This window comes from Fusarium venenatum, assembly GCF_020744135.1.
Source record: "Fusarium venenatum strain MPI-CAGE-CH-0201 chromosome Unknown EDB82scaffold_2, whole genome shotgun sequence".
Taxonomy (NCBI): domain Eukaryota; kingdom Fungi; phylum Ascomycota; class Sordariomycetes; order Hypocreales; family Nectriaceae; genus Fusarium; species Fusarium venenatum.
The window spans coordinates 1,484,199-1,509,004 of NW_027072130.1; the positions used below are offsets into that span (position 1 = coordinate 1,484,199).

Below are 24,806 nucleotides of genomic sequence, written 5' to 3' on the forward strand. Positions count from 1 at the left end.
TCTATATGCCAAATTGTTTATTAACCTACTACCTTGATACTCGATCTGTCGTCGGTGGGTAAGCACAGGCTTAGTAAGTCGCCGAGTTCAACAAACACCACGACCGACCATCTTGAACTTTGCATAACTTGGAAGATATCAGCACCAACACAATCCTTTTTTAGTACCACATCCTCGGCGGCATTCACCATGGTATCTGTAGCAACAACCCCTTTTCTCGCTCACGCCCTCATCGAAACTCCCGCTGCTCTCACCTTTATCCTCAAACCATCAACTCAACTACAACCACTTCCTCCATCCGCAGCTCTAATCGTTCAATCTTTTGGTGGTTGTATTCTCGCCACAAATCTCGTTGCTCTCGTCTTTCTCCGTCGAGATTTTGACAACGTTGCGCAAAACGTCGCTCTCGCTTTTGCGTTTTGGCATATCTGGCCTTGTTATCGCGCTTATATGCGCATGAGTGGTTATACAAAGGAAGAGGGAGCTACAACTACGAAAACACTAGGAGGACCGATGGTGCATCTTGGAGTTCACATTGTTCTTTTGACTATGTTTCTTGGAACCTGGTTATTCGGCAATGCTTAAATAATAAGTCTGTTGATTCTACGATTACAACTTTTTAAAAATGTTTCCCTTTTAGTTTCTGAACAGTCTGAGTCCCGCCTCTTCAACATCAACATCCATATCATCGTCGCTCTCATTCTCGTTGAGCTGCATCTTGCGACCGAATAGCGTGCCGAAGAAACGGTCAATAGCACCCTGCTCCCACGCGCGTCGGTCCTCGGGAGCCATAAAGTTCTGCATCTTCTCGTGGACAGTGAAACGCATCTTGCGGCCCTTACTGGCCTTGCGGTCGACGTTCTTGCGGTTCTTGACATCCTTGGCTGCTGTGAGGACTACTGTTGGCACGGCATCGCCGGCACCAGCTCCTGATGAGCCCTCCACAGTTCGCTGGTCGACAAGCTCCTTGAGAAGGACCTGGTAAAAGTCGGCGTCGTCGTAGATATCACTATCCTCTGAAACACCCTTTGCAGCTTGCGCGGGGGCGCATGAGCGAGGGACACGAGAGCGCTTGGCGAGGCGGTTGTCGGGGTCGATGAGTTGATCCTTGAGAGCGCTGATAAGCGTCTTGTTTCGTCCCACAAGACCCTTTGATGCTGTGACGTTGACGGATTGCACCTTGCGGGACCACTTCTCGAGACGGTCTTCCCTAGACTTGATAGCCTGTTCCTCCTCAGTCTGAATCTGTTTCCAGATTTCGCTCGTAGTCATAGACACGTCTAGCTCGCGCTTGCGCTTCTCGCCAGCGTGGGAAGGTCCAAAGTTATCCTTAAGGCTGCTGATAGTGTTGAGGAGCTTGATAGCAGCCTCTTCCGCGGCCTCGTAAGGTTCCGATTCGGGCTCGGGGTTGGAATCGAGGGCTTCGAAGGTGTTGGCGGCGATGAGAGCCTTTTGAAGACGAATTCGCATGTTTAAGAGTCCGTCGTAGGCCTTGCGCTGTTGACGAATTGCCAGACCCTTGTCGACGTCGGGTCGGGTGGACAAAGCTGCCATCATGGGCTTTGCGTTTTTAGCCTTGGCCTTTGAGTCTTCTTCATCGCTTTCGCTGTCATCTTCATCATCCTCTTCTTCCTCGCCAGAGCCCTCTTCGTCGTCGTTCTCACCCGACTCATCATCAGAATCTTCCTCGCCATCGACAAGAGCGTCCAGGCCATCATCCATATCTTCATCCTCAGAGTCGGAACCGCCAAGCTCTACGCCCTCCTCTTCATCTTCAGAAGAGGACATGTAGTCGGCAGCCCTAGCTCTTTTCGAAATAGGCTTGTTGGGCTTAGAGCTTGCGCGGAAAGTATAGTCCTTGAAGCGCTCCTCGTCACTCTCGCCAAGGGCATTGTCGCTAGAGATTTCCGAGTCGTTGGCCTCAGCTTCGTCGCGCTCAAGATCCGCGGTCTCTGGGTCATCGAATTCCTCGTCGCCCGATTCCTCTTCGTCTTCGTCCTCGGATGCGCTCTCTTCTTCAAGAGCGTCTCGCGAGACGCGCGAACCTCGGTACTGGGGACCAAGAGACAGGCCCTCCTTCTCCCTCAGCTTGCTCTTTCCGACAGAGACATAGTGCTCGGTTCCCGCATTCTCGTCCTCGCTGTCTTCGCTTCCGCTGCCGTGCTCGCTCGCATCGGCCTCTGGATCATAATCTTGAAAGAGTTAGGAAACATGCGAACATGAAGAAAACGTTAGCTACGACATACCCTTGGTGATAGGCTCATCAGGATCCTGAAAGTCCTTTGCGCGACCCTTTGCTTTAACCATTGTGAATTGGTTATTTGACTTTTCTTTGTAGAATCTTGCAATGGAAGATCTTCCACTAACAACAGAAGCCCCCACGTTGGAAATTTCTGAGATTCGGCCTTGAACTTTTAGGCGGTGGATAATGGCAGAACTGTCGCAGCTCAACATTAGTGGGTAGTGCCCTGTAGAGTCCGCTAGCTTATGGAGAGTCTATTCATGCATGCGTTCCATGACACCTTATTTGGTCAGTCTCGAGCATTTCTAACATAGGTAGATAACTTGATGTTTCTCTTTCTTAGACAGTATTAACAGACTTTAGATTTGTGTATCTTTTAATTGAGGGGCTCTGTCCATAAGTTCCCGGGACTTCAGATTGTATTTATTGTTGTTTCCAACATGCGAGCAACTACAGCTCGTCTCTTTCAAAGCTTCCGGGCTCTCCAACACGAGAATCCGCTGGTGAGTTGTTTCTCATATTCTTGTTCTTATAAAGCTTGAATCTTATATATCAAACATCAGGGCCTCCCTCGATCTGGGACGCCCCCTACCTGGGGTAAGCGTCCAGTACGTCGCAAGATCACAGGCGTTGAAAAGGTCATTGCTGTATCGTCTGCAAAAGGTGGTGTAGGCAAAAGTACAGTTGCAGGTATTTAACAACACCAAATCATAATATTTGGAACGTTTCTAAACCAGAATAGCAAACTTGTCCCTGGCCTTTGCTCGCCTAGGCTTTCGTGCTGGTATCCTAGACACTGACATTTTTGGCCCATCTGTCCCGACCTTGTTTGACCTCTCAGGAGAACCAAGGTTATCGAGCAGTTAGTGACGAGAACATATAATTTCGACCAATTGCTAACATATTCTAGATAACCAATTGGTTCCTCTTACAAACTATGGAGTCAAGACAATGTCTATGGGCTATCTTGTTGGTGAGAATGCACCAGTTGTATGGAGAGGTCCTATGGTGATGAAGGCGATTCAACAACTACTTCATGAAGTTGAATGGGGTGGTCTTGACGTTCTCGTCCTCGATCTGCCACCAGGAACAGGAGATACGCAGTTGACTATCACGCAACAAGTCATTCTAGATGGTGCGTATCTACGACATACAGCAAATCACTCTTGCTAACCAAGAACAGGCTCTGTCATCGTAACTACGCCTCATACGCTGGCCACCAAAGACGCCGTCAAGGGTATCAACATGTTCAAAACGGTTGACGTCAATATCCTCGGCGTGGTGCAAAACATGTCTCTTTTCCAATGCCCTCACTGCCACGGAGAAACCAGTATATTTGGTTCCAACGCGAGAGTGGAGAAGTTATGCCAAGAGCACAAGATCGACTTTTTAGGAGATATTCCCCTGCACCCCAACATTGGAGACGATGGGGACAGGGGAAAGCCAACAGTAGTGGCAGAACCTGAAAGCGAGAGGGCCAAAGCCTTCCTCAAAATAGCGCAGGACATTTGTCCAAAGATCGAACTGAGCAGCAAATAACGGCCAGGTCGACTCACCAAAAACAATGTAAAAGACATGTATAATGAATGTCCCTATCAGCTCACTTAGTAAAACATTCGGATCAGGGGGGAAAGGCATGATGTGCTCAAAAACCACTATTTGATTTGACCTCGGCTGGCCTGTTCGAGACCGCGTCGCTCCTACGTACTAGAGTCAGGGAAAGAACTGGAATAAACGCGATTAAACGCCATAAAGATGAATCGTTAGCTTCTGCCATGATGAAACGCAAGGCATGTTACCAAACAAGAAGAAAGGTCCAGAAATTTCCAAATGCCCCCCGCATGCCCTTTGCGTATCGAACCGAGTATCCTGCCAAGAGAGAATGCTGATTAGTCTAGCTCCTCGTTCACTTGATAGATATGACGGCTTCGTGTGGGGTCTTTGCGCATTGCTTGGCCAGAGCCCGTGAAGCCAACTAAGAGAAAGTCAGTATCTCGTTCGTACAAATAGTAGGCGGAAAAATTGCGTACCTCTACCATGAACACCTTCGGGAGTGCGGAACATGCTGTCCTTCTTTGTGGACTTGCCGCCCTTGGACTTTGCGCTAAACTCTTGCCACTTATTCTTGTTCTTCTCAAGTTCCTTCTTGGCCTTGATCTTCTTGGGCTTGGGAGGTTTCACCTCGCCGTCCTTTTCAGCGTCCTTCTTGGCATCGGGATATACCGTCGCGCCCGCAGAAGTGACCAGGCCAGGAGCAGATGGTGTTGCGGGTGTTGAAGTCGTCGGTGTTCCGTCTGCTTTGCGCTTGTTGGAGACGGGTCGGATATCGCGAGCTTGAAGGGTTTCTGTGTTATCGTAGGTCTTGAACTTGACAACATAGATGGGATTCGTCGAGGAACCAGTGATGGAGGTGATGCGCGCTGTGTAGAAACCCTTGTCGCCAGAAACCCACTTGGCTAGAACAGTATCGTTGACCTGATAGTTTACGGGAGCAGCCTGTTCCTTCTCCTCGGCCGGAGCTGCTTTCTTAAAGGCGGGGTGGTTCTCGCGCGACCACTTCTCGGGCTCGGGTGGTGGTGATGGCTGCTTGGGGGCGGGCTTGGGAGCCTGGGCAGGCTTGAGCTCAGCAATCTGTTCATTGAGAAGATCGATGAAACTGTTTAACTCGTCCTTTAATGCTTTGAGTTCGACGTTGTCGGGGTCGTCGCGGAGCTGGCCAAGAACAATCTCGAACTGGAGAGAAACTGGTCAGTATGATGGGTTCTAAAGTTGGGAATGGAATGGGTGTCGCACTTGTTCTTGGTAAGCCTTCTTTTCCTCTTCGATTTCAGCGACGGACGACATGGTTTGTGTGTTTGCAGGGGTTCTGCGATGGCTTAAGTGATGTCTAAAGTCGAGGTAGCTACGGCGATTGGTTGAAGACGGCGATATGATGGTTGGCTTGCTAATACACGGACGATGGAGATTGAAGATTGAAGTTAAAGGTCACGTGCAAGGCACCCCCAGATTATCCTTGTCACCAAGAAAGCTTCTGGAAGGTTGTAAAGAAAGTGTTGAGCAACTCAAAGTTGTTATAACTGTTATTATATTTATATTACTAGCGTATTAACTGTTTTTATTGTTATGTTCCTCCAGGAAACTCTTGTGTTAGGAGATAACTCTGATTCAATGAATCTGGTCAGCTTTGGTAAGGTTGGAGAATGTTATACCAAGATGCATGCAGTTGAACAATAATAGAATCACATGACAGAAACTTTTATTATAACCTTGAATTTGGCACGACCCGACGACACGCAGCAACATTGACAAGATTGATGTTTTGTCAAAGACTCCGTGTTGACCAACAATGTCCTCATCTCACCTCCAAACTTTCACTTGCACTTCAACGCCTACAGTCGGCCCGGGATGAGATTTCATACACAAAAGCCAAAAGCTAAAAGTCGAAAAGCCAAGACAAGCTGGATCAAACCCCATTTACTATGCAACTAGCAATTCCAACTAATGCAATATGTATTACAAGTGACGCATTCGTGAGTTTGCCCAATCTCACATTTTCTTAGTTTCTATTGGGGGACTCGATTTATTCTGTGATAAAGTTCCACAAGACAGAATGCGAGGCTTCGTAAGTTGTCTTTTTTCTTCTTCGGATTACCAAAGAGAGAGAGTTCCGATTGCGGCTCTTTACTTTTGAAATAACTTGTCATTTATCTCCTGCGCTAGAAGTAGTAGTTATCTTCTGTTGATCTCGCTCATCACACTCTTAACAAGTCCACTCGCTAGTCTGATTCTCGTCACTGTACGATCCCCATGGACCTTGTTCTACTGCTGCTACCTAAATGTTATCTCGCTCGTTCACTAGCTCCAACTCAACTTGACTTCTTTTTTCTCTTACGGAACATCGTCACTGTAATAAACTGCCGTCTCTCTTAGTGCTCTCTCTGGTCTGCACTGTTGTCAGAGTCATAAACAACTTAAACTTTCACCCCCTCCAAGACCAACGAATCTCAGTCGTCTCTATTACGAAAAGACTTCATTTCATTTGATTCTCATACAAGAACAAGCTTGTCCCGGCACTTGGCTCGTCTCCTCTCGGCAACACTAGTTAGTTCCTAGTTTCAATCTCCGCCATTTGTTTGTTCCCCTTCGTTTCGTCTGGGGTTTTCCTTGCCCTTTTTACTTGGTCTGTGTTGGTCTGGTCTAGAATTACTCGCCTAGACCTTACGTCGTCAAAAAAGTTGGATTCTCCCTCTTCGCGTACAAACGTCTTTTCTCTCCTCCTTTTTTCTGTTATTCTCCCTTTTTAATTCCTCATATCATATTATCCCCAGATTCAAGACTCCAGAGTGATCGTCGGAGATAAACTCCGCCCCTCCACACACCTGTCCTCGCCAATTCTTTACTTGGCCGATCCGTTAACATTGACATCACTGAAAGGGAGGAGCCCTACCTACACTTAAAGGGAGCTCCATATTCGGTTACGAGAACGGAACTACCACCATTCGCGATTCGACGGCTGCATATTTGCATACAACACGACTCGACACGACACGCACGACTTTCCTTTAATTAATTTCGTACAACCTTTCTTCTTTTCAATATCTTACCCTGTTCGCGATTCAACCTTACCCAGTGCTCATGATAGCATATGCTCGGATCGTCGGTCCGGCCAGGAGGAACATAACTTGACACTGTAATCGCAAAAAATAAGCCAACAAAGGGGAAAAAAGGATCACCGTCGCGAAACTCGCAATTCTTTACTCCTCGAAACGATCTTGATCAATTCTTTACCGAGAGAAATTTGTGCGCAACCTTTACCACTTACTTGCTGTATTATACCTCCCTTCCTACCTCCCCCTCCACATCCCAATTCGACAGGTACAGCCAGCCATGCCTCACACCAAAGATGCGGACAGCGCATCGTCCACGGGCGGCCAATCAAAACGACCTCCGCTCAACCATCAGGAGAGCGATTCACAGAGCGAGAGCAGCGGCGTACACAGCCAACACCAACATCAACAACCTCGTCGACACGTTCGTCATCACCAGCGACAGCACACTGTTGGTCACTTGCATCACGCCCGAGGTCCTGGTTCCAAGACTGCACCTAAACAACCAAAGCTCAGCCGTCGTCATACCGATACCCCCGATCAGATCGAGCAGCAGCAGCTCCTTCAAAGAAACGCCGCAGCCGCAGCCACCAATTCGCATCGACGAGCTGCCAGCGACGCCAAGCTATCTTCGCGCGACTCATCCTCGGGCAATCTCGTTAAAAGCGCGTCACAAACGAAGCTGGTCAAGAATTCCCCGCAACCAAAGATCGTCAAGAGCCCATCCCACTCCAAGCTCAAGCGCAATCGCTCACATACGGAAATTGGCAAGAGAACCCAATCTGCGGAGCTCAAGCGCGCATCCAGTACTACAATTGTCTACCAGCCTCAAACCTCTGGCGGCAAGTCGCAGGTGCATTTTGATTTGGGCAACGAGGAGGACGAATGGGTCGATGCCAGCGGTTCTAACTCACCCTACCTCTCCCGCAAGGGGTCCCTCAATAGCAGCAATCACTCTGTCCACCCCGACGACCGCTCAAGACCGGTAACACCCAACGACGCCGCTGCCTACAAGCAGGCCGAGCGGGAACAAGAAGAACCAGAGCAGCAAAACTCAACTAGTCCAGAAAGGGAGACGGCGCATCGCAAGGAGTATCTCACATCCCGCATCCTCAAGCGCACTCCCTCTCACGGAGCTCCGCCCCAGATGAGCGCCGACCTAGCGCAGATCTCCCCTCGGCACTTTGCTCCAGCTTCTGCCGAAACCCCTGGGTCGGGTACTCTTGTTGCGGGAAGCAATACGGACGAGTTAACATCTCGGTTTGTAGAGGCTGTTGGTTCAGGATTGACTAGTGATGGATCATTTTACCGACCGCGTCGAGGGGACTTTCCGCGGTACGATGAAACTCCTCACAAGGCTCGCTCCGTTACCAGCTTGAAAGGCGATCGCGAAGAGCGTCGAGAGCCACCCACCAGCGCGCCAAAGGAGGAAACCGACGATAGTGCTCTTGCGCCCAAGACAGCGCGACGCACAGCACCACCCACTGCCCAGACATCACGGACACAACAGAAGCTCAACTTACAACGAGCCAGCTCTGTTATTGAACCCGGGCAAGCAGGCAGTGGTGTTGGGGGTGTAGTCGGCCATACGCCACTTATTGGTGTTGGCGGCCCTGGCTATGATGGCGGTAACAGTCGAGATCCTCGTGTCGGTAAACTTTTGGAACGCACAGGTATGGAATATCTCGTCGTTCGACGATATCAAAACCCTGTCTCGCGTTCACTCGAACGTCTCAATCATCTCCCTGGTATAGAAAAGTCATTGCGCATTCCACGACCTTACTCGGCCACTACAAACGGCAAGCGATCCGGAGATCTTATGATGCGCCAGCACACTCGCAATGTTAGCATGCCCGATGCTCGGCGGCCCGTCACACCTAAGCGAGCTACCTCGGTTCGCACCAATGGTGCAGGATCGAGTTACGATGGCAATGACGACGATGGTAGGTTGACGGATCGACTAAGCGGATCAAGCCTTGTCGGTGGCGAAGAAGAAGATGGGACGACTGCCCTGCTCAGGAACCTGTGGGATAAGTCCGCGGAGTTAAGTGCCAGCACAGATTAGAAGCCTGCTTGTATGGATACGGATACGGATACATCTTTGTAACTTAAGGGAAAGGGGCGCATGGTGCATCAAAGAAATAAGAATGTGCGCAACTAGCACATAGGTATAGAAAGGTATGAGTCGAAGACGTCACTTTAGAGCGTCATTTAATCAAAACATGTTTACATAATTCATGTTGCAGATAATTGTAGAGGCTAACGTTTTTGACACCCTGAGGCTGAGCTCTTTCCTTCTGTGGAAGTTGAACCAAGGTAGTTTGAGTATTGGAAAGACCAACCTGCCAAGATAGCCGCACCCCACCCGTCTTTCGACCTGAACTTTTCTTCAACCCCCTTCCCTACTCAACAATTACAACACAATCTTGTTGATACGTTTTACTTATCCTACCTATCGTATGCTCTAGTTGCTCAACCTGCGTCGCATTGCCTACCTACTGTCTCTTTTATAATCCGACTTATCTTAAACGTATCCTTCTCTCGACAGCATGGAGGGTTATGACGATGCACGATGCCTTCCTAGAATCCCAAATCTCTTCCCTACCTCTGACTCACAACCAGACCTCGTTCTGTATTCCGCATCCTGTGATGCCGGAAGCTCGACGAATAGCAACACTTCCCACGCTCTTGATACTTGTAACGACGATAATGAATACGACAGACGAGCGGAAGACCAAGGACAAATCGAGTCCTCATCCATCAACGCCCCCCATTCGACGCTCATGAGCCTTGGAGATGAGAAGGCTATGTTTTAGAAGAACAATGAAGCGGAAGAATATCCAGAACCCTCAAGAGTGTTTACAGCAGAGATCACGCAGTGTTCACAAGACGACACGGCCTCAATTCACTCCTGTACCGGTTCCGCGCATTCGGATGGCGGTTGTCAAGAAGAAGCTACGGAAGACTGGAGAAACTTGGGCAACGAAGCTCTCAAACCGGATGACCACTCCGATAGTACTAATTCTAGCAGTTCGGGTGGAACAACACCAAACGCACATTTTCTCGAGGCAGGCATAGACTTGATTGGCGCTCAAGAACAAGTACCGCAGCCCTTGACAAGACACCGCCTACAATCAATACCGTACGCTCGACTCTACAAGCTGGGATCAGTATACAACAAGCTGAAAGGCATTACGGGTGATTCTCAGGCTGCCACTGCCGGTGGTGATACACCTCGGCCGGAGCCAGACGCTGATCCTGATGGTGCTTTGGAGGATCTTGAAACAGCCTCAGAGTCAGGGTATCCAGCTTACTACATCTTCGACCCCCGGTCAGCTGGCTCTGCATATTATATGTATCAAGATGCTGATACACAAGAAGGCTACAAGATCGAGAAAGTTCCCTTCAAGCCCATATTGCCAGAGCCAGGACGGCGAGCGTATTGTATTGAGGCGTCGGAGAAAGATCAAGGTGAGCCCAGACACGCAAGCCAAGAGACATTGTGGAGGGTCGACTCGTCTCGCGTTCCTGCAGTGGTCATTGGTTCAGACAGCTCAGATTCCCACGAAGCAGTAATGGATGCGAACGAGCTCTTGTATGCTGGCGATGAGGCAACTCAAAGCATTGCCAGGAAAGTGAGTGATCGACTTCAGAAGATCCGACACTTGAGGGAACACCTGCGTGTCATCAACGGCAAAGGGCGAGACGTTCCAGAAGCGAAAGGACTGTATCTCATTGCCGACAAGGATATCCGTGATGTCGTCAGTATTGTTCTGGGCGAAGTGTTCAAGAATGGACAAATCGACCGACCTGAAAGAATAACTACAACAGAATCTTCTGAGGGTCGACCGTTACCAAAGTTGGACGGAGACTCGAATACCATCCTGGTACCTACACCTACAGCAGTAGATCCAGCAACGACCATAAACCTGCCGAATACCTCTTATACGAATATCAACGCATCAGACATGCAAGTTCACACTAAAACGCGTGGTGCGGAATCTGATACAACGACGACAGTCATCACACGTCGGAGTGTTGCTGAGATCGTTTGGGCTCGGGCTTATCCTGAAAGCCATGATCTAGATTCGCGAACACATGGCCGAACTGTGTCCGACTGTTGCTCACCCACTCATGGGGGCTCTCGTTCGTGTCCAGATGATCGACAACAAAGTCATCCCAAGGCAACCAAAGGTGATCCTACACTACAACATTATACTACACCAAAGAGTACAGCTGAAATTCTCGCGGACATCATGTGTAACAAAAGCTTTGAACAGCAATTGAGAGTCAGCGATGGCACTGTCATCACCTCATTTCCGAGGCTCTTTTCCCGCGACCTGACCAACGACTGGCCTAGACAATTTATGGATGGCGGAGACTTGAACAAGCCGGCACCTTCTACTTTGTACTATCATGGTGTTGATGCCCGTAGTGGCCTTCATGAACCAGTATCCTCGCCTTCCAATGAGCACCCCCCGATATGTCCAACGTCCTCGACAAAGGGCAGTTCGCTCTTCGATTCAAACCCTTTCAATCCTAAATCCAAGAACAAATACTTGCCAACTCCTCTTGCAGCAGAGAGAAGACTAAGCGCTTCCCTAGACGCCGATACTCAAAGACGCCGCAGCACGCTGATAACTGATATTGAAGAAGAGACTCCGGATGATTGCCAATCACGTCCTGGTCTTATGAACAAGATCAAGCACGGTAGCCACAGGCTTTTCCACAAAAGTCATTTTCGGAGGCCAAATGGGAGTACAACGACCGAAGATGATGCTTTTGAAGAGAGCGGTGTCGTGCGTTCAGGGAACAGTACAGGAAGAGGAAGAACTCCAGAGCCGTCCATATCGGATAGCTCAAGAGTACACAAGACCGCAACAGGGAGTAAGCTCAACGTCGCCTCATATGAGGAGGGGGTATGTTCGGAGGATGACGAACCACACAGATGCGTCAACGATTGTTCATCTCGAGATCTTTCTCCCAAGTGACATGATCAGTGGAGAGGGAGATGATGGAAAACGCAATTAGAGCATGAATACCTAGAAACCTCAGCCGATAGAAAGAATGAGTTCTTGGCCAACGTATAAGTCTAGTCGAAATGCGTAACTACTTCGTATTATTGACGAACTCATCCAGAGACAGGTGGAATCCAAAAATCATAAAGTATCAACGCATATGCATCATTATGTCTTATTAATGCCTCTTATAACATGTCTAAATGTTCTTCTACATTGCCTTGCTGGCTCTGGCCTTGTTCTCCTTGTGCCTCTTCTCCTTGGCCGCCGTCTTGCGACGCTTCATCCACGATCTGTTGAGATCACGTCTGTTATCCCAGAACCAAGCCTGGAAATCACTCGAGCTCTGCGGACCAGAAGCACCCTTTTCTCCTTCTTCCTCATCGTACCCATGCTCCGCCATATCAGCATCTTCATCACCCTCCTCCTCATCCTCAGGCCAGAAGTTGCGCATGCGCGAGGGATGCGCCGTGTCAGGCGTAGGAGCAGCGCTTCTAACGCCGCGCCATTCAAAGTCCTGACGAGAAAAGGGAGTCATGGGGCCGGGTGTTGCGATTGTTTGGTTGGCGGGGTCTTGGTCCTCTTCGTTCTCGATATCATCATCGTCGTCTCCACCGCTGAAAAAGCTGAATGGCTCGGCTTCTTTCTTAACTGGCGTCTCGGTGGCGCTTTGGTCGGGATTGGAACGCTTGTACAGAGCTTCCAGGGGATGGATGTTGGTAGAGGGGGTCAGAGGAGGGGGTATCTTGATTGTGAGATCGCGGGAGGGGGGTCTGCTGTCGTCGGCTTTGATGGCTGAGAGAGGCGTTGCTTGTTGGGGTTGTTCGGGGGATACTTCGTCGGAGGACTCGTCGGAAGAGGACTCGTCATCTTTTTGGGGTGTTTCCTTGGTGGTCTTTTCTTCCTTCTTCTCTACTTTGGCATCGACCTCCATTTCGTCCTCGCTCTCATCCTCATCCTCGTCTGAAGACGACCCGCTGCTACTAGTACCACTGTCGCTAGTTTCATCGTCTGACTCTGGAGGAGGCGTAGCCTTCTTGGCCTTTTTCTTCTTGGGCGTAGGCTCACCGACCTTCTTCTTCTCCTTAACAGTCTCAACCACGTTACCCTCCTCGTCCACCCAGCCCTTACCCTCAACGTACTCAGTTGTCTTGCTGGCTTCGCCGTCGGCAGAGTTCTTCAAGAAGCTCGGAAACTTTGTCGTCTTTTCGAATTCGTGAACCACCACTTCGCGATCCTTGCCCTTCTTCTTGCGCTTCCGGGGCTGGTCGTCCTCGGTGAGGGTGGACATGAGATTAGGAGGAACCTTTGTCTTGAGCAGACATTCATCTCCCTCTGTGTGCTTTGACTTTAGGCGCTTCTTCTTTTCTGTGTACTTTCCGTCCTTTTCCTTTTCTTTATCTAGCTTGCTCTTTTTCCTTCTTTGGTCGGCGGGCTCTGTCCAGCCTCTCTTAACTTTGCGATCTGTCAGAGCAACACCCTCGAGAATTTCGGGATTACGCTTTCGTTTTCTCTTCTCCTCTTTTGACTCCTTTATCTTCTTGTGCTTCTTCTCCTGCTCCTCATCTGCCTTGTCAAGCTCGGCAGTAGGCTCAATCTTTTTCTCTGGCCGGGCCTTTTCAATCTTGACCTTGGTGCCCTTGAGCGTAGCGCCATTGAGCTTCTTCTTTAATTTATCAGCCTCCATGGTGGGTAGTTCGACGTAACCGTAGCGGCGCTCGGGAAAAGTGTCGATTGTGTGATAAGAAATGTTTCGCGCCTTGGGAGCTACAGACGCTGACAGGACGACTTTGATAAGGTCGGGATCGAGAGGGGTAATGTGAAGTCGGACGTAGTCGCTTGAAGCAGCTTCAGCTTCAGCGGACATTGCGAAGCGGAGATCGCTGGTATAGTTTGAGGTTGTGCGACGCAGAAAGCGTCGTTCTGAAATGGACTTTCAAAGAAAAAAGGGACGAGCTTTTACTTTTTGCTTTACGATTTGCCTAGAAAAAAAGTTCCAGGGACCCTTTTAGCGTTGGTGAGGAAGCGCAATCTCTGATTGGCTGAATGGAGCGACGTTGATCCGGGCGATTGGATCTTCAAGATGTGATATTAATTGATGTACAATGTTTATGAAATCAGATAAGAAATATTATTGGACTTTCTCATTACAGGAAACCCATTCAAGTTTTAGATTTCATTAGCAATGGCTCATGAAACTGTGTTGACAGGTTGACTAAGACGTCTCAGATACCGCTGAGATGTCAACTCGTTCTGTTACAGATCCCATTACCCAATCTGGAAAGTATACCAAAAGACTGAAGCGGCTATTAGACAGTCTCGGCGACAAGCTTAAATAGGAATTGGAGTACGGATGATGTAACCCTATTGTCCATAAGAAATGTTCTAGATTGTGGTGTTGATAATTCGTGTGTAGTATTGCGACAAACCAGGGATCCTTGAAACTCTTGGCTTGTACTGTTTGGGACGAATAGTGTCGCAGACAGTCTTAACGACAACAGCCATGATACAGGTCCTGTCGGATGTACTAAGATATTGGGATGGAAACTTAATACTTGGTTCTATAGTTCGGTATCATGCTCGATTCAACTTTATGCCTTGGCTTGTTTTGCTTAACAATGGGCACATATAGTCTCAGTGTATAAAAGGCGGATAGTTCCTGTTTATTCGACCAAGATTCATTAGATTCGTCGCACTTTGTCTGTATCTCTTCAATTCGTTTCAATCCCTGGAGGATCTTTTATTCATTAATTCTATTTTATTCATTTCTCACTCTTACCATATCAAAAACTGTCATTCAAAATGCATTGGCCTACTCTCATCGTCTTCTTCGCCGGATCTGCTCTCGCTGGTATGAACTTATCCTAACAGAAACATTATCATGATACTAACTCATTATTGTAGCGCCTCACTTGGCCAAGAGACAGAACCCCTGCTTCATCGTTGGCTCCGAAGCCTTGCCTGAAGAGGTCTCTTCCGGGGCCGCAGGTCTGGCCTCTGCTGTCACCTGCGACACTTCGCGAACAACCATTGACGGCGTTCCTGACGTGAACTCCAACGGCGTGACCTTTTCCTCAATTAACTTTGCCGAATCAGGTCAATCCCCTCTGGCCTTTGCTCTCGAACAATTCGCGACTTCATCACCGCTGGCGGATAACGATGTCAACAAGTTTCAGAACGAGCTGAATGTTTACCTTGCTACCGAGGCGGGTATCAGGGCGGCTGGAGGAAACCTTGCTATCAAGGTGCCCAAGTTCTTCTTGCAATTCCAGATTGCGCGAATTCAGCAGGCACAGGGCGCTGTGTCTGACATCCCTGGCATGACCGTGGATCATCAGCTCGGAAAGGTTGTCAAGAATGCAGCCGGAGAAGACCAGGCTCTCATTGACCAAGTGAACGAATTGGCTGTTAACTTGAACTAAGTGCCATGCCAACACATGCAGTATAATAATACAAATGGTCCTAATTTTCATCCAACCCAATGTTTGTACAAGTGACTCCCACATAGCCAATCGTTATAAAAATACATCCCATCACAACAATTAGAGAGGAGAATGAAATACGCTAGAAACATCCCCAAAAACACCGGCATTCATCATGACCCAAGCGCCAAAGAAATGATTTTACGAAGAGCCCCGGAACCAAGGCTGAGGGTCCTGCTCGTGCCTGTCACCCCCAATGGCCTTCCACCAAGTATCGGTACTCCAGCGGATAATACGCTCAGCCGAGCCCAAAGGAGTAGCAGCGGGACGCACGTCGAGGAAGAAAACAGGCTCGCCGTCAGCCTCAGGCTCGCCAGAGTAGTAGTCGATGATGTATCGAATCTCCTTCTTCTGTCCGTTGACCTCTCGTCCGACGTACCAGTCGTGTCGGTCGAAAGGGGGCTCGGTGCTGGAAACAAGTTAGTCAAGAAATCGCATGTATAATAGAAATAACGAAAACTTACCCATACTTGGAGGGGTAAACCCAGCCCAAGACCTGCATCATATAAGCCTTGGGAGTGAGCTCCTTAGGCCGACCCTGGAATCGAATAAGGCTTGGCTCAGTATCAACGCCATCCCAGTGCTTGTTCAGCTCCTCTGGAACATGGCCTTCGCCTCTCTTGCAGATTTGCCAGCCCTTGTAGAGACCCCGCGCAAATCGTTGCTCCCAACCAAGAATTTCCTGCCATGCGCCCTCATTCAGGAAGTTGTGCACCGAAACCATGCCCTCGACGGCAGTAATATCGGTATCAGTGTAACCCTTGCGCAGGAGCGCATTGTACATTTGCTGAGGTGAAGGGTACTCCCAGTTGCCATCACCAGAGCCCTTGGGAATGGTTGACTCATCTCGGCTAGTCGGCAAAGCGAATTCCTGGTTAGGCGCAGGCTTCTGGGAGAGATCGGGGAACATGTAGTTGAGAGGGTTGAGCTGGGAGATCAGAGACTTGGGCTGCTCCTCGTTTCGGGCACTGTGAGGGACAGGGCATCCTGAAGTAGACGGGATCTGGGCAGGCTTGGGTTTGGCAGTAGGATTCAAAGCGTCGGCCGACTTTTGGTGCATAGGACAACCGGGCTGTAGAATGGTTAGTATATTAACAAAAAATCTCAAGAATGTGAGCGCACTGGAGGAGCCTTGTTGGTAGTCGCTGGATGACCAGCAGGAACCGCAACAGCGGGAGCTTCGTCTGCCCAAAACCAACCCATTGTTAATAGTTATGAAGTATTGTTATATCGTTTGATAGAGAGTCCAAGAGAGAAAAGGTATTGGCCTCAAAAGCGCAATATTTGGAAAAATCGAAAATGTCGTTGGCGATGATGACAAGATCAAAGAATTGGAGAATGGGGAAATGGATGAGCAAGAAATTCCCAAAAATGGATGCTTTATTATTATCGCCTATCAAAAAATTTGAGTTAGCAAAAGAGGCAAGACCGGGGCAAACCGCGCCAAGTGCTTCCCACTTTCCTTGCAAGTCCCGTTCTCCAGCAAGAAATGTTGCTGCTTTTTGTCAGCGTCGCACGTGCCTTTCCGAGTTGTTCCCGAGAAAGAATTAAAAGTCTTGAAGAGTTAATCGATAAGCCAATGATAATGAATGCGTACTTTATACGTCACTTTTTTGCATTTAGAAGCTCGACGTCACTAACACTATTCCTTAGCTCGTACCAGGGGATAGCGGGCATCCCTGTAACCAAGTCGTTGCATCATTAATGTTAGCACATGCAAAAGTATTTGTCGCTCTTTAATACCTTCAAACTACCTACTCTCTTCTCAATCCTCGAATGCGATCCTCTCTAACCTCCTCTCGAATATGAGAGTGTTCGCGCCTATTCAATTCTTCAACAAGACACTTCCTCCGTCGCGATGAGAGCTGGCCCTTTCATAGGCCGCTTTTTCGTGCATCCGGGCCTCCGAACATGTCCGAATGTCAGGCCCAACATCTCGATCCTTAGCCGTCGATTCGCTTCACAAAGCTCACGCCATCCTCGATTTACAAAATGGTCTTCACCTACAAGGAAAAGAATAGCATTGCATGCATCAGGTGGTGCGGCGGCACTAGGAACAGCTGCTTTTGTCGAATTGTCGCAACAAGAAAATGGCAATGATCAAGAAACCGGAGAAAAACGCATGCTCGAAGCGTCACGAGCTGAAGTGAGAAAGGGCGTTCGAGCTGATTCTCGAGGCCTCACGCGAGTGGGAGAGCGTATCAAATACTTGATCGATCTTCTGATTATCGAACCTGTCTGCACAGGATTTCGTTTTCTACAGCTTGTCGTTATCTTCGTACCCGTCATTATCACGACTCCTGCCATTTACTTTGGAAGCCGACAACCTGATAGAGACAATGAGCGATCAGGGACACTCTGGTGGTATGGCTTTCTGGTCAATGAGATGGAGCTAGCTGGCCCAGCCTTTATCAAGCTTGGGCAATGGGCTGCTTCACGAACCGACATCTTCCCCACGGAAATGTGTGAGATTATGTCTAAACTTCACTCAAACGCGCCAGCTCATTCACTCCATGCTACGCGCGTGACTGTTGAAGCTGCTTTTGGTGGTCTCCCCTTTGAGGAGATCTTCGAAGAGTTCCACCAGAAACCCCTCGGCGTCGGTGCCATTGCGCAGGTTTACAAGGCCAAATTAAAACCTGGTTTAGCTAAACCTGAGGAAGCCGACCTACACGATTCGTATCCTTTGGCCCAAAATGTGAAGCGCAACGTTGACACCGTCCTGAAGAGTTCGCCACAGAGGATACCGTCATCGTACGTTGCAATCAAGGTGCTGCATCCCCGTGTAGAGAGAACAGTCAGAAGAGACCTTCGAATCATGGGATTTTTTGCCTCGCTCCTCAATCTTATCCCGACTATCGAGTGGCTTTCATTACCAGATGAGGTAACTCAGTTTGGAGAGATGATGAAGCTTCAGCTTGATCTCCGTATAGAGGCCGCAAACCTGGCGACTTTCCGAAATAACTTTAAGGACCGGTCCACTGCTTGGTTCCCATATCCCTACACAGAATACACAACCCGTAACGTTCTGATCGAGGAATACGCCCAGGGTATCCCATTAGCAGACTTTATGGAGAACGGTGGCGGTGTCTTCCAACACGATATCGCTGATGAGGGCCTCGACGCTTTCCTCCGTATGCTGCTGCTCGACAACTTTGTTCACGCAGATTTACATCCTGGCAATATCATGGTACGATTCTACCAATCAGCCCACCCAGACCTACGTCTACGAAAGACAATGACCAAGGCCCATCCTGATGAGGCAGAAGATGTCACTGAGCAAGTGCTCGAGCGACTTCGACCATACCGGCATCGCAAGGATACAAAGGCATGGCAGGAGGAGCTGGCCAAAATTGATGCCGAGGGATTCCGCCCTCAGCTTATCTTTATCGATACAGGATTAGTGACCGAACTCAACGCTGTGAATCGCGAAAACTTCCTCGCCCTTTTCCGCGCTGTTGCTGAGTTTGACGGTTACAAGGCTGGCCATCTTATGTGTGAGCGCTGTCGCCAGCCAGATGCTGTGCTAGACAAGGAGGTTTTTGCTCTCAAGATGCAACATCTCGTTCTCAGTGTCAAAAGCCGTACTTTAGCCCTCGGTAACCTCAAGATTGGCGACATCCTGCAAGAAGTACTCAGCATGGTTCGAAACCACCATGTCCGCCTCGAAGGCGACTTCGTCAACGTGGTTATCAGCATCCTCCTTCTCGAGGGTATCGGTCGCAGCCTGAACCCTGATGTCGATTTACTCAGCAGCTCGCTACCAATTCTTCGACAACTTAGCGCTCAGAGTGGAACAAGTATGGCCAAGCACGGAGACTTTTCCATGTTGGTTGTGTGGCTAGGTCTAGAAGCCAGGCGTTTCATGCAGGCCAGTATTGAAGATGTGAGTCCTGGAAGTAACCCTTTGTGTCACCCAAATACTAATGTCAATCAGGTCGAGCGATGTGTTAAGTACGATCAACTTTCTCCGAATATATAATAGTGTAGAACTCTGTATTAGATCAGAATATCTGGAGCTCACAGCATCACTGGCGCACGGATAGGGTGGTTGTTTTGGATTACAAGAGGCGTGCCTCGGAGTTGAAAAAGAGGTTTAGACGTACAAATCCCCTTGCCTTACACACATACACATACGCTCAACTCATTTCGGACTATAAAGAGAAGCATAAGGGACGAAATTATTAGGTCAGTTTAGGCGACTTAGACAAGACTTATAGGCTATTTTCATAAAGACCGCTATGCTCTTAGTGTAATAGTGTAAGGATACATACATACAGCTATTCTTCAGCCGTTTCGTAGTCTTCATCCGAGCTATTGTACTCTTCCGCTGTGTAGTAGTCTTCATCGTTGTCGTCGTCTTCTAAAACCTTGTTAGGACCCCTCCTACCTTCTATGACCTACGATGGTAGTGGCGATCCCTTTCCTGGTGTCCAGCAACCGCCTCCGCCTCCGAATGCAGAACCGGGTGTCTGTGCCAAATAGTTGGTATGTCTGACCGGCGTGACTGGCTCCACCGAGCCATCAGCGCCCGGTAAAGGAGGCGGCGGCGTATCCGGCCTTGGCACCTGCTGGTTATCCTTCCGGGGTGGCTTGAAATTTACCTCCCTACCCACTCGGTATATATCCTGCAACATCGGATCGAGGATTCCGGCATCTTCGAACTCGAGATACTTCTTATACAACTTGAGAGCTGTCCGGGAATCTTCGATAGAGTCGTGCGTCTCCAATTGGATATCTTCTTTAAGAAGATACCATGCCAAAAAGGCCAGTGATAGCTTTCGTAGTCGAGACTTGAGGAAGAATAATTGGCCCGTATCAATGACCTGGGACTTGGGAATGTGTATGTTGATAACTCGGAAATCTTGACTAAGTCCGTGACCTAAAAATTTGCATCCAAGGTTGAGAAGAATCCACATCTTCTTGTATACCATCTTCAGTGACAGGAGGCTGTGCTTCGAAACTCGAGGATCTAGATCTTGCTCGGTGATTCCCGACCAGGATGTCAAGTAATCCATGATCGGTTCTCTGATGTTGATGTAGTCGTCAATAAATGGCACGCCCTCATCTTCACCTTTGCCGCGGATGATAGATACCCGAGCAAGTGCGTGTACAGTAGGACGGATTATCTCCCTTTCACCATCCGAGTTCATCTCGATCTCAGGTTGTCGCACAGAAACGAACTCGGTGTCGAGCGCGATGATTGTATCTGGGCCAGGGACTTCATCATCAGGGTTGAGCACCCGGTACGTCTTTGTTGCGGGATCTGCGTTCAGACTAAACAATGTCAGTAAAATAAAGCGCAACAACGGGTCGGCACATACTTGAAGTCCTGGTATAGGATGGAGGTGTCAATGTTCTTCTTCCATTCTGTGTCAATTTTGTTGATCTTGTCCTTCACCTGGTATGCAACAACCGAGGGAACCTTCCAAGATGTGTTGAAAGTGAGTGCCTCCTCTGTGCTAACAGATCTCACCAAAAAGTCGTTGAACAAATGCCATCGGCTTTCTTCCTGTGGTTCTGGTTCCACGTGTGCCACTATACTTTTCGTCAGTCATAGGACGGCATTAATGGGGTCTCAAACCTACCATTGACCATTGACACAAGATGTGATTTCTGTGACTGCCCACTCTCAATATTAATGGCCATGCCAGTCAATGAGTACACTTTTATCTTGTGCATGCCTCGCTGGAGATGGAGTTTCAAATCTTCACCCTCATAGCAGAACATTTGTTCTCTATCCACAATGATTCCAATTTCCTCAGGCAGCCACCCTGGGGTTGACCAAAGTGCCCGTTGTTCTTGGTTCGTTATGGCTGTGTTTAGCATAAGCACTTCAGGTATGCTGTGGATACCCTTCTTGGTGGCGATAGTCTGGTACCGTTGACATCGACTACACCATCCCTTAGAAGTTGTCTCCCTTTCGATACTGTTCTTTAAAACTTGAGAGAATGTAATGCATGGTAACTTGGCACCTCGGTTCCCAGCCTGTTTGGTTGCGTTAACTTTTGGTTCATTAGGTGGATCGTCAGAAGAAGAATTGGCCGCTTGAAGCATAAGAGACGAAAGTAGTAGGTCATTTTATGCTCCTTAGACCATAGTTCTTAAACAACTTATTTTTGTAACCTAAGACTTAGGAGGCCAATTTTTCTGCTACCCACTAGATCGTCATACTTACAGCAGAAGTGTAAAGCAAGTCGTTCACATAAGTTGAACCCGGGCGAGTATACTCGCTTCTGCAATTAATGCACTTGATGAGAGTTGTTGCGGAGGTAGCCAGCACCTAGTTATGTTAGTCGCGTCCAAGTCTGAAGGGTTTCACAAACCTGGTCTATATCAGGCGAAGTTGGCTTGATGGCCTTGCCGTCGTGTACGATTTTGTCCAAAAGAAAGCGAGTAAGCCCCTGAAGCATCACATTAAGAGATGACCCATGGGGGTCTTCTTCGAGGAGGCCAAGCGGGCCCGCTTGAGGATGGCTACTAAGCGTCTTGAGCAGGTTCGTTGCTTGGCAAATCGAGCCTTCAGCCTTCTGAAGCATATCAAATAGAAATCCAAGCTCGCAAAGCAGGCAAATCTCGCTTACGCAAGAGGTAGCAGCGTGCTGAAGAGCAAAGTTTCGGATGACAGGAGTGAAATGCATGATCTGCAAGAGAGAGTTGGCGTACGAATTAGAAATGTGTGTCTCAAGGCCGGAGTAACGAGTTTTGTTGAAAAATCCAAAGTCGAAGTCCTCCACTCCAAATCGACTATATTTAATCTCGACAGTCCGGTACATAAGGGGCACTTCGGATTTTTTGCTTTCAACCTCCATAGCAGCAAGTTTACCAAGCAGCTCATCGATTCTATCATCGGAGTCCGCAAAGTTGCTAGAGGCAAGCTCGCGAGCCTTCTCGCTGAGGAACTTGGGGGGCTTGAGCCCAGAGCTACCCGACTTGTGCACGTTGCGCGTGTTCTCGACCTGGTTCCTCCGTAATCCCCTGGTGTTGCGCCCATAGAGTCCGAACTCGGTGGCTTTGAGTCCTGACATAAACTGTGCGTCGAATTTGACGGGGGGTGCCCCGACATCGCAGGGTATAGCTGGCCAAGCAGAGGCTAAAACCTCGCGGTAATAGGGCATGCCAATTGTGTTCAAAGGAGTCTCATCTGTCCATTCGATATTAGGCACAGGCTCTTGTGGGGTTGCAAACTCGACAGGTTGTGGATATTCCACGAAACGAAGCTTTGATGGTGATCCCCACAGGTGAATATTGCTCTCAGAATCCGTCAACGCCATGGCATCACCAGAAGGTGCAATCTCAAACATGCCTATTAAGGCGAGGGTGTTGGCCTGTCGGACGTTACTAGTATTGATATTCATAAGATCCACGATATGGATTTGACCGCTCTGAGATATCACGATACTAGTGGTAAGCATTCTCGGGTGCATTCGCACAAAGGCAGCACCTGCTGGGAAGGGAATAGGGGGCATAGATGACATTTTCTTTAGGTCAAACACGTTGAGGAAGGGATCGAGCATGTAACCCTGGCCCGGCCTAAGTGAAAACCCACAAGTGACAATGAAATCGTGCTGCGCGTCCATGTCGTTGATCAAGGCGGAATGGGCGTTCCATGACTTGACAACCGCAAGAGTGACTGGGTCCAAGAGATTGACAGTGCCGTTTCTGGTAGCTGCGCATATGAGGCGTCCACGCTTCATCATGGTGTACTGGTGTTCAGTAGGTACCTAGTGTTCGTTAGGAAAGGTTTCCAACATTCAGAACCACGCTGCTCACTTGTTTGACTACATTACCCTTAGTGAGGTCAACAACAAGCATCGTATCTTGCCAGCCAGCGGCAACGATTTCTGCCGTTCCCTTTGATGTAAAACTCATACATCGTAAATCTTTCATATCATCATGTCTGTCTATGGTTAGTACTGGGAGTCCTTTCGTATCTGTGTCAGGGGTTTCTCCTACTTGATATGCCATACATACAACCCCCTTCGTATGGCCATGTGAAGATCCTGAGATCCCAAGGCTACGACACCCTTTTCATTGACGAGTATCTGGCGGACCGGACCTTCGGCGGAGGTGTGCGCTTTGAATGATGTGTACCGCTGGAGTTCGGGGCCGTAGAAGGATGTAACTCGACCCTGGTATTTCCATTAGCAAGAGCCCAGTCACAACGCTCAGGCTTCAAATTTCCCATACATAATCGTTGCCTGTCCAAAGGAGTTCCTGAACAGTGTCGAATGTCATAGTAGTTACAGGCGTCGGCATCGCGTGCACACCCGGAGGCGGAAAGGGTATCCGGGTGACCTGTAACGAAGGCGTGTAAGTAAGTATGCGCATAAATAATAGGTCCAGAGAGATGTTAGGGGATGTATTCGGGGGTTTGTTGTTTCGTCGACTTGAATATACAGTAGCTAGGGTATTTCACAGATAACATACCTCATCCCAATCGGCATCCATTGTAGCAAAATATGGGCATTCTTTGTAGGCGCATAGCTTTACAAAGGTGCTAACGATAGAGATAGATGCTGGTGACGGAAGTGGGATCCCAAGACCACTAAGCTCCCAAGCTCAATAGAGGGGCAGTAAGCTTCCTATAACCGATGTTCATCCGGCGCGCGAAGTTAACGCGTTTATGCCTACCTAGGTACCGTCCTTCCTTCCCTTTAGATCTTCAGTGAATCACAATCTTCAGTGAATCACAATCTTCAGTGCACCAGTGGATTACAACATAAGATCCTCAATGAATTATATGCCAGATCCTCAGTGGATCACAACATTCAGATGTAAATCACAGCGCTATGACGAGTCTCCATAAGGTTCAAACTTGCAGTTGAGAATATTGAGTATATTGAGGGCTCAGCTACCTATGGAAACTATGTCTTATAAAATGAATTATTGCTGTGAGCGAACAATTGCTGGTTGTTCTACTAACCTACTTGTGGGGGAATGTTTATAGAGGCAAAGTCTACTAAGTTGTCTAAATTCTAAGGTATAGAAGTTAGGGTTGGGGGGTATTAAAATCATCTGGCAAGGTTAATTGAACATAAACCTACCCTTGATATTGATGGCATAGCATCTTTAAAAGGACTCGTCACTTCATGCCCCATCCAGTGGGTTTCACAAAAGTTAATTTCTAAGCTTTAGGGTATAAGAATAAAAAGCCTAAGAAGTTGAGATAAAGTAGCATAAGCTAGCCTACTAATTTTGTCCCTTATGCTCTTCACGATAAATTTCCCGATGCGTGTCAAGCTGGGAACAAATATACCCCGTCAATTAAAAGTACAGTTATAAGACTACGGCGTACAATCCAACAACCTGGATACTCCTACCATCCACGCAGCTAGAGTACACGGGCCTTAAAGTCTTAGACCTCATGTGTAAATGGCTGGTATAAATAGATGACTTGTAAGCCAAGAAACGATACACGACCCGAATAAAATAAAGTGAATAGAGGCAAAAGTGC

At 48.5% G+C, this 24,806-nt stretch overlaps 11 protein-coding genes across 11 annotated transcripts; 6 read left to right on the forward strand and 5 right to left on the reverse strand.

Annotated features, from left to right (window-relative positions):
• Nucleotides 1-30: 30 nt before the first annotated feature.
• On the forward strand, nucleotides 31-585 carry EDB82DRAFT_573854 (uncharacterized protein; the record flags this gene model as incomplete). The annotated part of the gene is made up of 1 exon (XM_025733347.2): nucleotides 31-585. Exon 1 carries the CDS (start codon nucleotides 190-192, stop codon nucleotides 583-585), a length of 396 nt encoding a protein of 131 aa, XP_025584263.1. The 5' UTR covers nucleotides 31-189.
• EDB82DRAFT_495252 (protein BFR2) lies at nucleotides 550-2,374 on the reverse strand. The gene is made up of 2 exons (XM_025733348.2): nucleotides 2,247-2,374; nucleotides 550-2,192 (listed from the first exon to the last, which is right to left on the reverse strand). Exons 1-2 carry the CDS (start codon nucleotides 2,305-2,307, stop codon nucleotides 637-639), a joined length of 1,617 nt encoding a protein of 538 aa, XP_025584264.1. The 5' UTR covers nucleotides 2,308-2,374; the 3' UTR covers nucleotides 550-636.
• On the forward strand, nucleotides 2,375-3,781 carry EDB82DRAFT_459388 (P-loop containing nucleoside triphosphate hydrolase protein; the record flags this gene model as incomplete). The annotated part of the gene is made up of 5 exons (XM_065607865.1): nucleotides 2,375-2,745; nucleotides 2,806-2,932; nucleotides 2,985-3,104; nucleotides 3,153-3,381; nucleotides 3,421-3,781. Exons 1-5 carry the CDS (start codon nucleotides 2,683-2,685, stop codon nucleotides 3,779-3,781), a joined length of 900 nt encoding a protein of 299 aa, XP_065464536.1. The 5' UTR covers nucleotides 2,375-2,682.
• A 175-nt stretch (nucleotides 3,782-3,956) lies between these two features.
• On the reverse strand, nucleotides 3,957-5,198 carry EDB82DRAFT_129048 (uncharacterized protein). The gene is made up of 3 exons (XM_025733350.2): nucleotides 5,036-5,198; nucleotides 4,273-4,975; nucleotides 3,957-4,217 (listed from the first exon to the last, which is right to left on the reverse strand). Exons 1-3 carry the CDS (start codon nucleotides 5,084-5,086, stop codon nucleotides 4,132-4,134), a joined length of 840 nt encoding a protein of 279 aa, XP_025584266.1. The 5' UTR covers nucleotides 5,087-5,198; the 3' UTR covers nucleotides 3,957-4,131.
• Nucleotides 5,199-7,129: 1,931 nt separating this feature from the next.
• Nucleotides 7,130-8,914, forward strand: EDB82DRAFT_544789 (uncharacterized protein; the record flags this gene model as incomplete). The annotated part of the gene is made up of 1 exon (XM_025733351.1): nucleotides 7,130-8,914. One exon carries the CDS (start codon nucleotides 7,130-7,132, stop codon nucleotides 8,912-8,914), a length of 1,785 nt encoding a protein of 594 aa, XP_025584267.1.
• A 313-nt stretch (nucleotides 8,915-9,227) lies between these two features.
• On the forward strand, nucleotides 9,228-11,840 carry EDB82DRAFT_566097 (uncharacterized protein; the record flags this gene model as incomplete). The annotated part of the gene is made up of 3 exons (XM_065609822.1): nucleotides 9,228-9,405; nucleotides 9,572-9,598; nucleotides 9,679-11,840. The coding sequence occupies exons 1-3, from the start codon at nucleotides 9,399-9,401 to the stop codon at nucleotides 11,838-11,840; spliced, it is 2,196 nt and encodes a 731-aa protein (XP_065464537.1). The 5' UTR covers nucleotides 9,228-9,398.
• Nucleotides 11,841-12,022: 182 nt separating this feature from the next.
• On the reverse strand, nucleotides 12,023-13,889 carry EDB82DRAFT_495267 (uncharacterized protein). Its single transcript, XM_025733354.2, has one exon. The coding sequence runs from the start codon at nucleotides 13,732-13,734 to the stop codon at nucleotides 12,079-12,081; it is 1,656 nt and encodes a 551-aa protein (XP_025584269.1). The 5' UTR covers nucleotides 13,735-13,889; the 3' UTR covers nucleotides 12,023-12,078.
• A 683-nt stretch (nucleotides 13,890-14,572) lies between these two features.
• Nucleotides 14,573-15,289, forward strand: EDB82DRAFT_573861 (uncharacterized protein; the record flags this gene model as incomplete). Its single annotated transcript, XM_025733355.2, has 2 exons — nucleotides 14,573-14,718; nucleotides 14,772-15,289. Exons 1-2 carry the CDS (start codon nucleotides 14,670-14,672, stop codon nucleotides 15,287-15,289), a joined length of 567 nt encoding a protein of 188 aa, XP_025584270.1. The 5' UTR covers nucleotides 14,573-14,669.
• Nucleotides 15,290-15,490: 201 nt separating this feature from the next.
• On the reverse strand, nucleotides 15,491-16,552 carry EDB82DRAFT_473929 (cytochrome c/c1 heme-lyase; the record flags this gene model as incomplete). Its single annotated transcript, XM_025733356.1, has 3 exons — nucleotides 15,491-15,758; nucleotides 15,814-16,421; nucleotides 16,472-16,552. 3 exons carry the CDS (start codon nucleotides 16,550-16,552, stop codon nucleotides 15,491-15,493), a joined length of 957 nt encoding a protein of 318 aa, XP_025584271.1.
• Nucleotides 16,553-17,009: 457 nt separating this feature from the next.
• Nucleotides 17,010-19,564, forward strand: EDB82DRAFT_495275 (uncharacterized protein). Its single transcript, XM_065608507.1, has 2 exons — nucleotides 17,010-19,235; nucleotides 19,287-19,564. The coding sequence occupies exons 1-2, from the start codon at nucleotides 17,208-17,210 to the stop codon at nucleotides 19,329-19,331; spliced, it is 2,073 nt and encodes a 690-aa protein (XP_065464538.1). The 5' UTR covers nucleotides 17,010-17,207; the 3' UTR covers nucleotides 19,332-19,564.
• Nucleotides 19,565-23,883, reverse strand: EDB82DRAFT_495277 (ubiquitin carboxyl-terminal hydrolase-domain-containing protein). The gene is made up of 9 exons (XM_065608508.1): nucleotides 23,780-23,883; nucleotides 23,540-23,647; nucleotides 23,306-23,481; nucleotides 23,123-23,249; nucleotides 21,676-23,073; nucleotides 21,528-21,632; nucleotides 20,938-21,337; nucleotides 20,674-20,887; nucleotides 19,565-20,626 (listed from the first exon to the last, which is right to left on the reverse strand). The coding sequence occupies exons 1-9, from the start codon at nucleotides 23,798-23,800 to the stop codon at nucleotides 19,750-19,752; spliced, it is 3,426 nt and encodes a 1,141-aa protein (XP_065464539.1). The 5' UTR covers nucleotides 23,801-23,883; the 3' UTR covers nucleotides 19,565-19,749.
• Between the last annotated feature and the right edge of the window lie 923 nt (nucleotides 23,884-24,806).

What these genes read in the sequence shown, in the direction of transcription:
- EDB82DRAFT_129048 (XM_025733350.2), bottom strand. Translation starts at nt 5,086, where the DNA reads ATGTCGTCCGTCGCTGAAATCGAAGAGGAAAAGAAGGCTTACCAAGAA. An exon ending in AGAAGGCTTACCAAGAACAA is followed by an intron (nt 4,976 to 5,035) that starts GTGCGACACCCA and finishes GTTTCTCTCCAG; the next exon opens with TTCGAGATTGTTCTTGGCCA. An exon ending in CGAAGGTGTTCATGGTAGAG is followed by an intron (nt 4,218 to 4,272) that starts GTACGCAATTTT and finishes ACTTTCTCTTAG; the next exon opens with TTGGCTTCACGGGCTCTGGC.
- EDB82DRAFT_495267 (XM_025733354.2), bottom strand. Translation starts at nt 13,734, where the DNA reads ATGTCCGCTGAAGCTGAAGCTGCTTCAAGCGACTACGTCCGACTTCAC.
- EDB82DRAFT_495275 (XM_065608507.1), top strand. Translation starts at nt 17,208, where the DNA reads ATGAGAGCTGGCCCTTTCATAGGCCGCTTTTTCGTGCATCCGGGCCTC. An exon ending in TGCAGGCCAGTATTGAAGAT is followed by an intron (nt 19,236 to 19,286) that starts GTGAGTCCTGGA and finishes AATGTCAATCAG; the next exon opens with GTCGAGCGATGTGTTAAGTA.
- EDB82DRAFT_495277 (XM_065608508.1), bottom strand. Translation starts at nt 23,800, where the DNA reads ATGGATGCCGATTGGGATGAG. An exon ending in TTTGGACAGGCAACGATTAT is followed by an intron (nt 23,482 to 23,539) that starts GTATGGGAAATT and finishes TGGAAATACCAG; the next exon opens with GGTCGAGTTACATCCTTCTA. An exon ending in ACTTGCTTTACACTTCTGCT is followed by an intron (nt 21,338 to 21,527) that starts GTAAGTATGACG and finishes GCAACCAAACAG; the next exon opens with GCTGGGAACCGAGGTGCCAA.
- EDB82DRAFT_495252 (XM_025733348.2), bottom strand. Translation starts at nt 2,307, where the DNA reads ATGGTTAAAGCAAAGGGTCGCGCAAAGGACTTTCAGGATCCTGATGAG. An exon ending in TGATGAGCCTATCACCAAGG is followed by an intron (nt 2,193 to 2,246) that starts GTATGTCGTAGC and finishes AACTCTTTCAAG; the next exon opens with ATTATGATCCAGAGGCCGAT.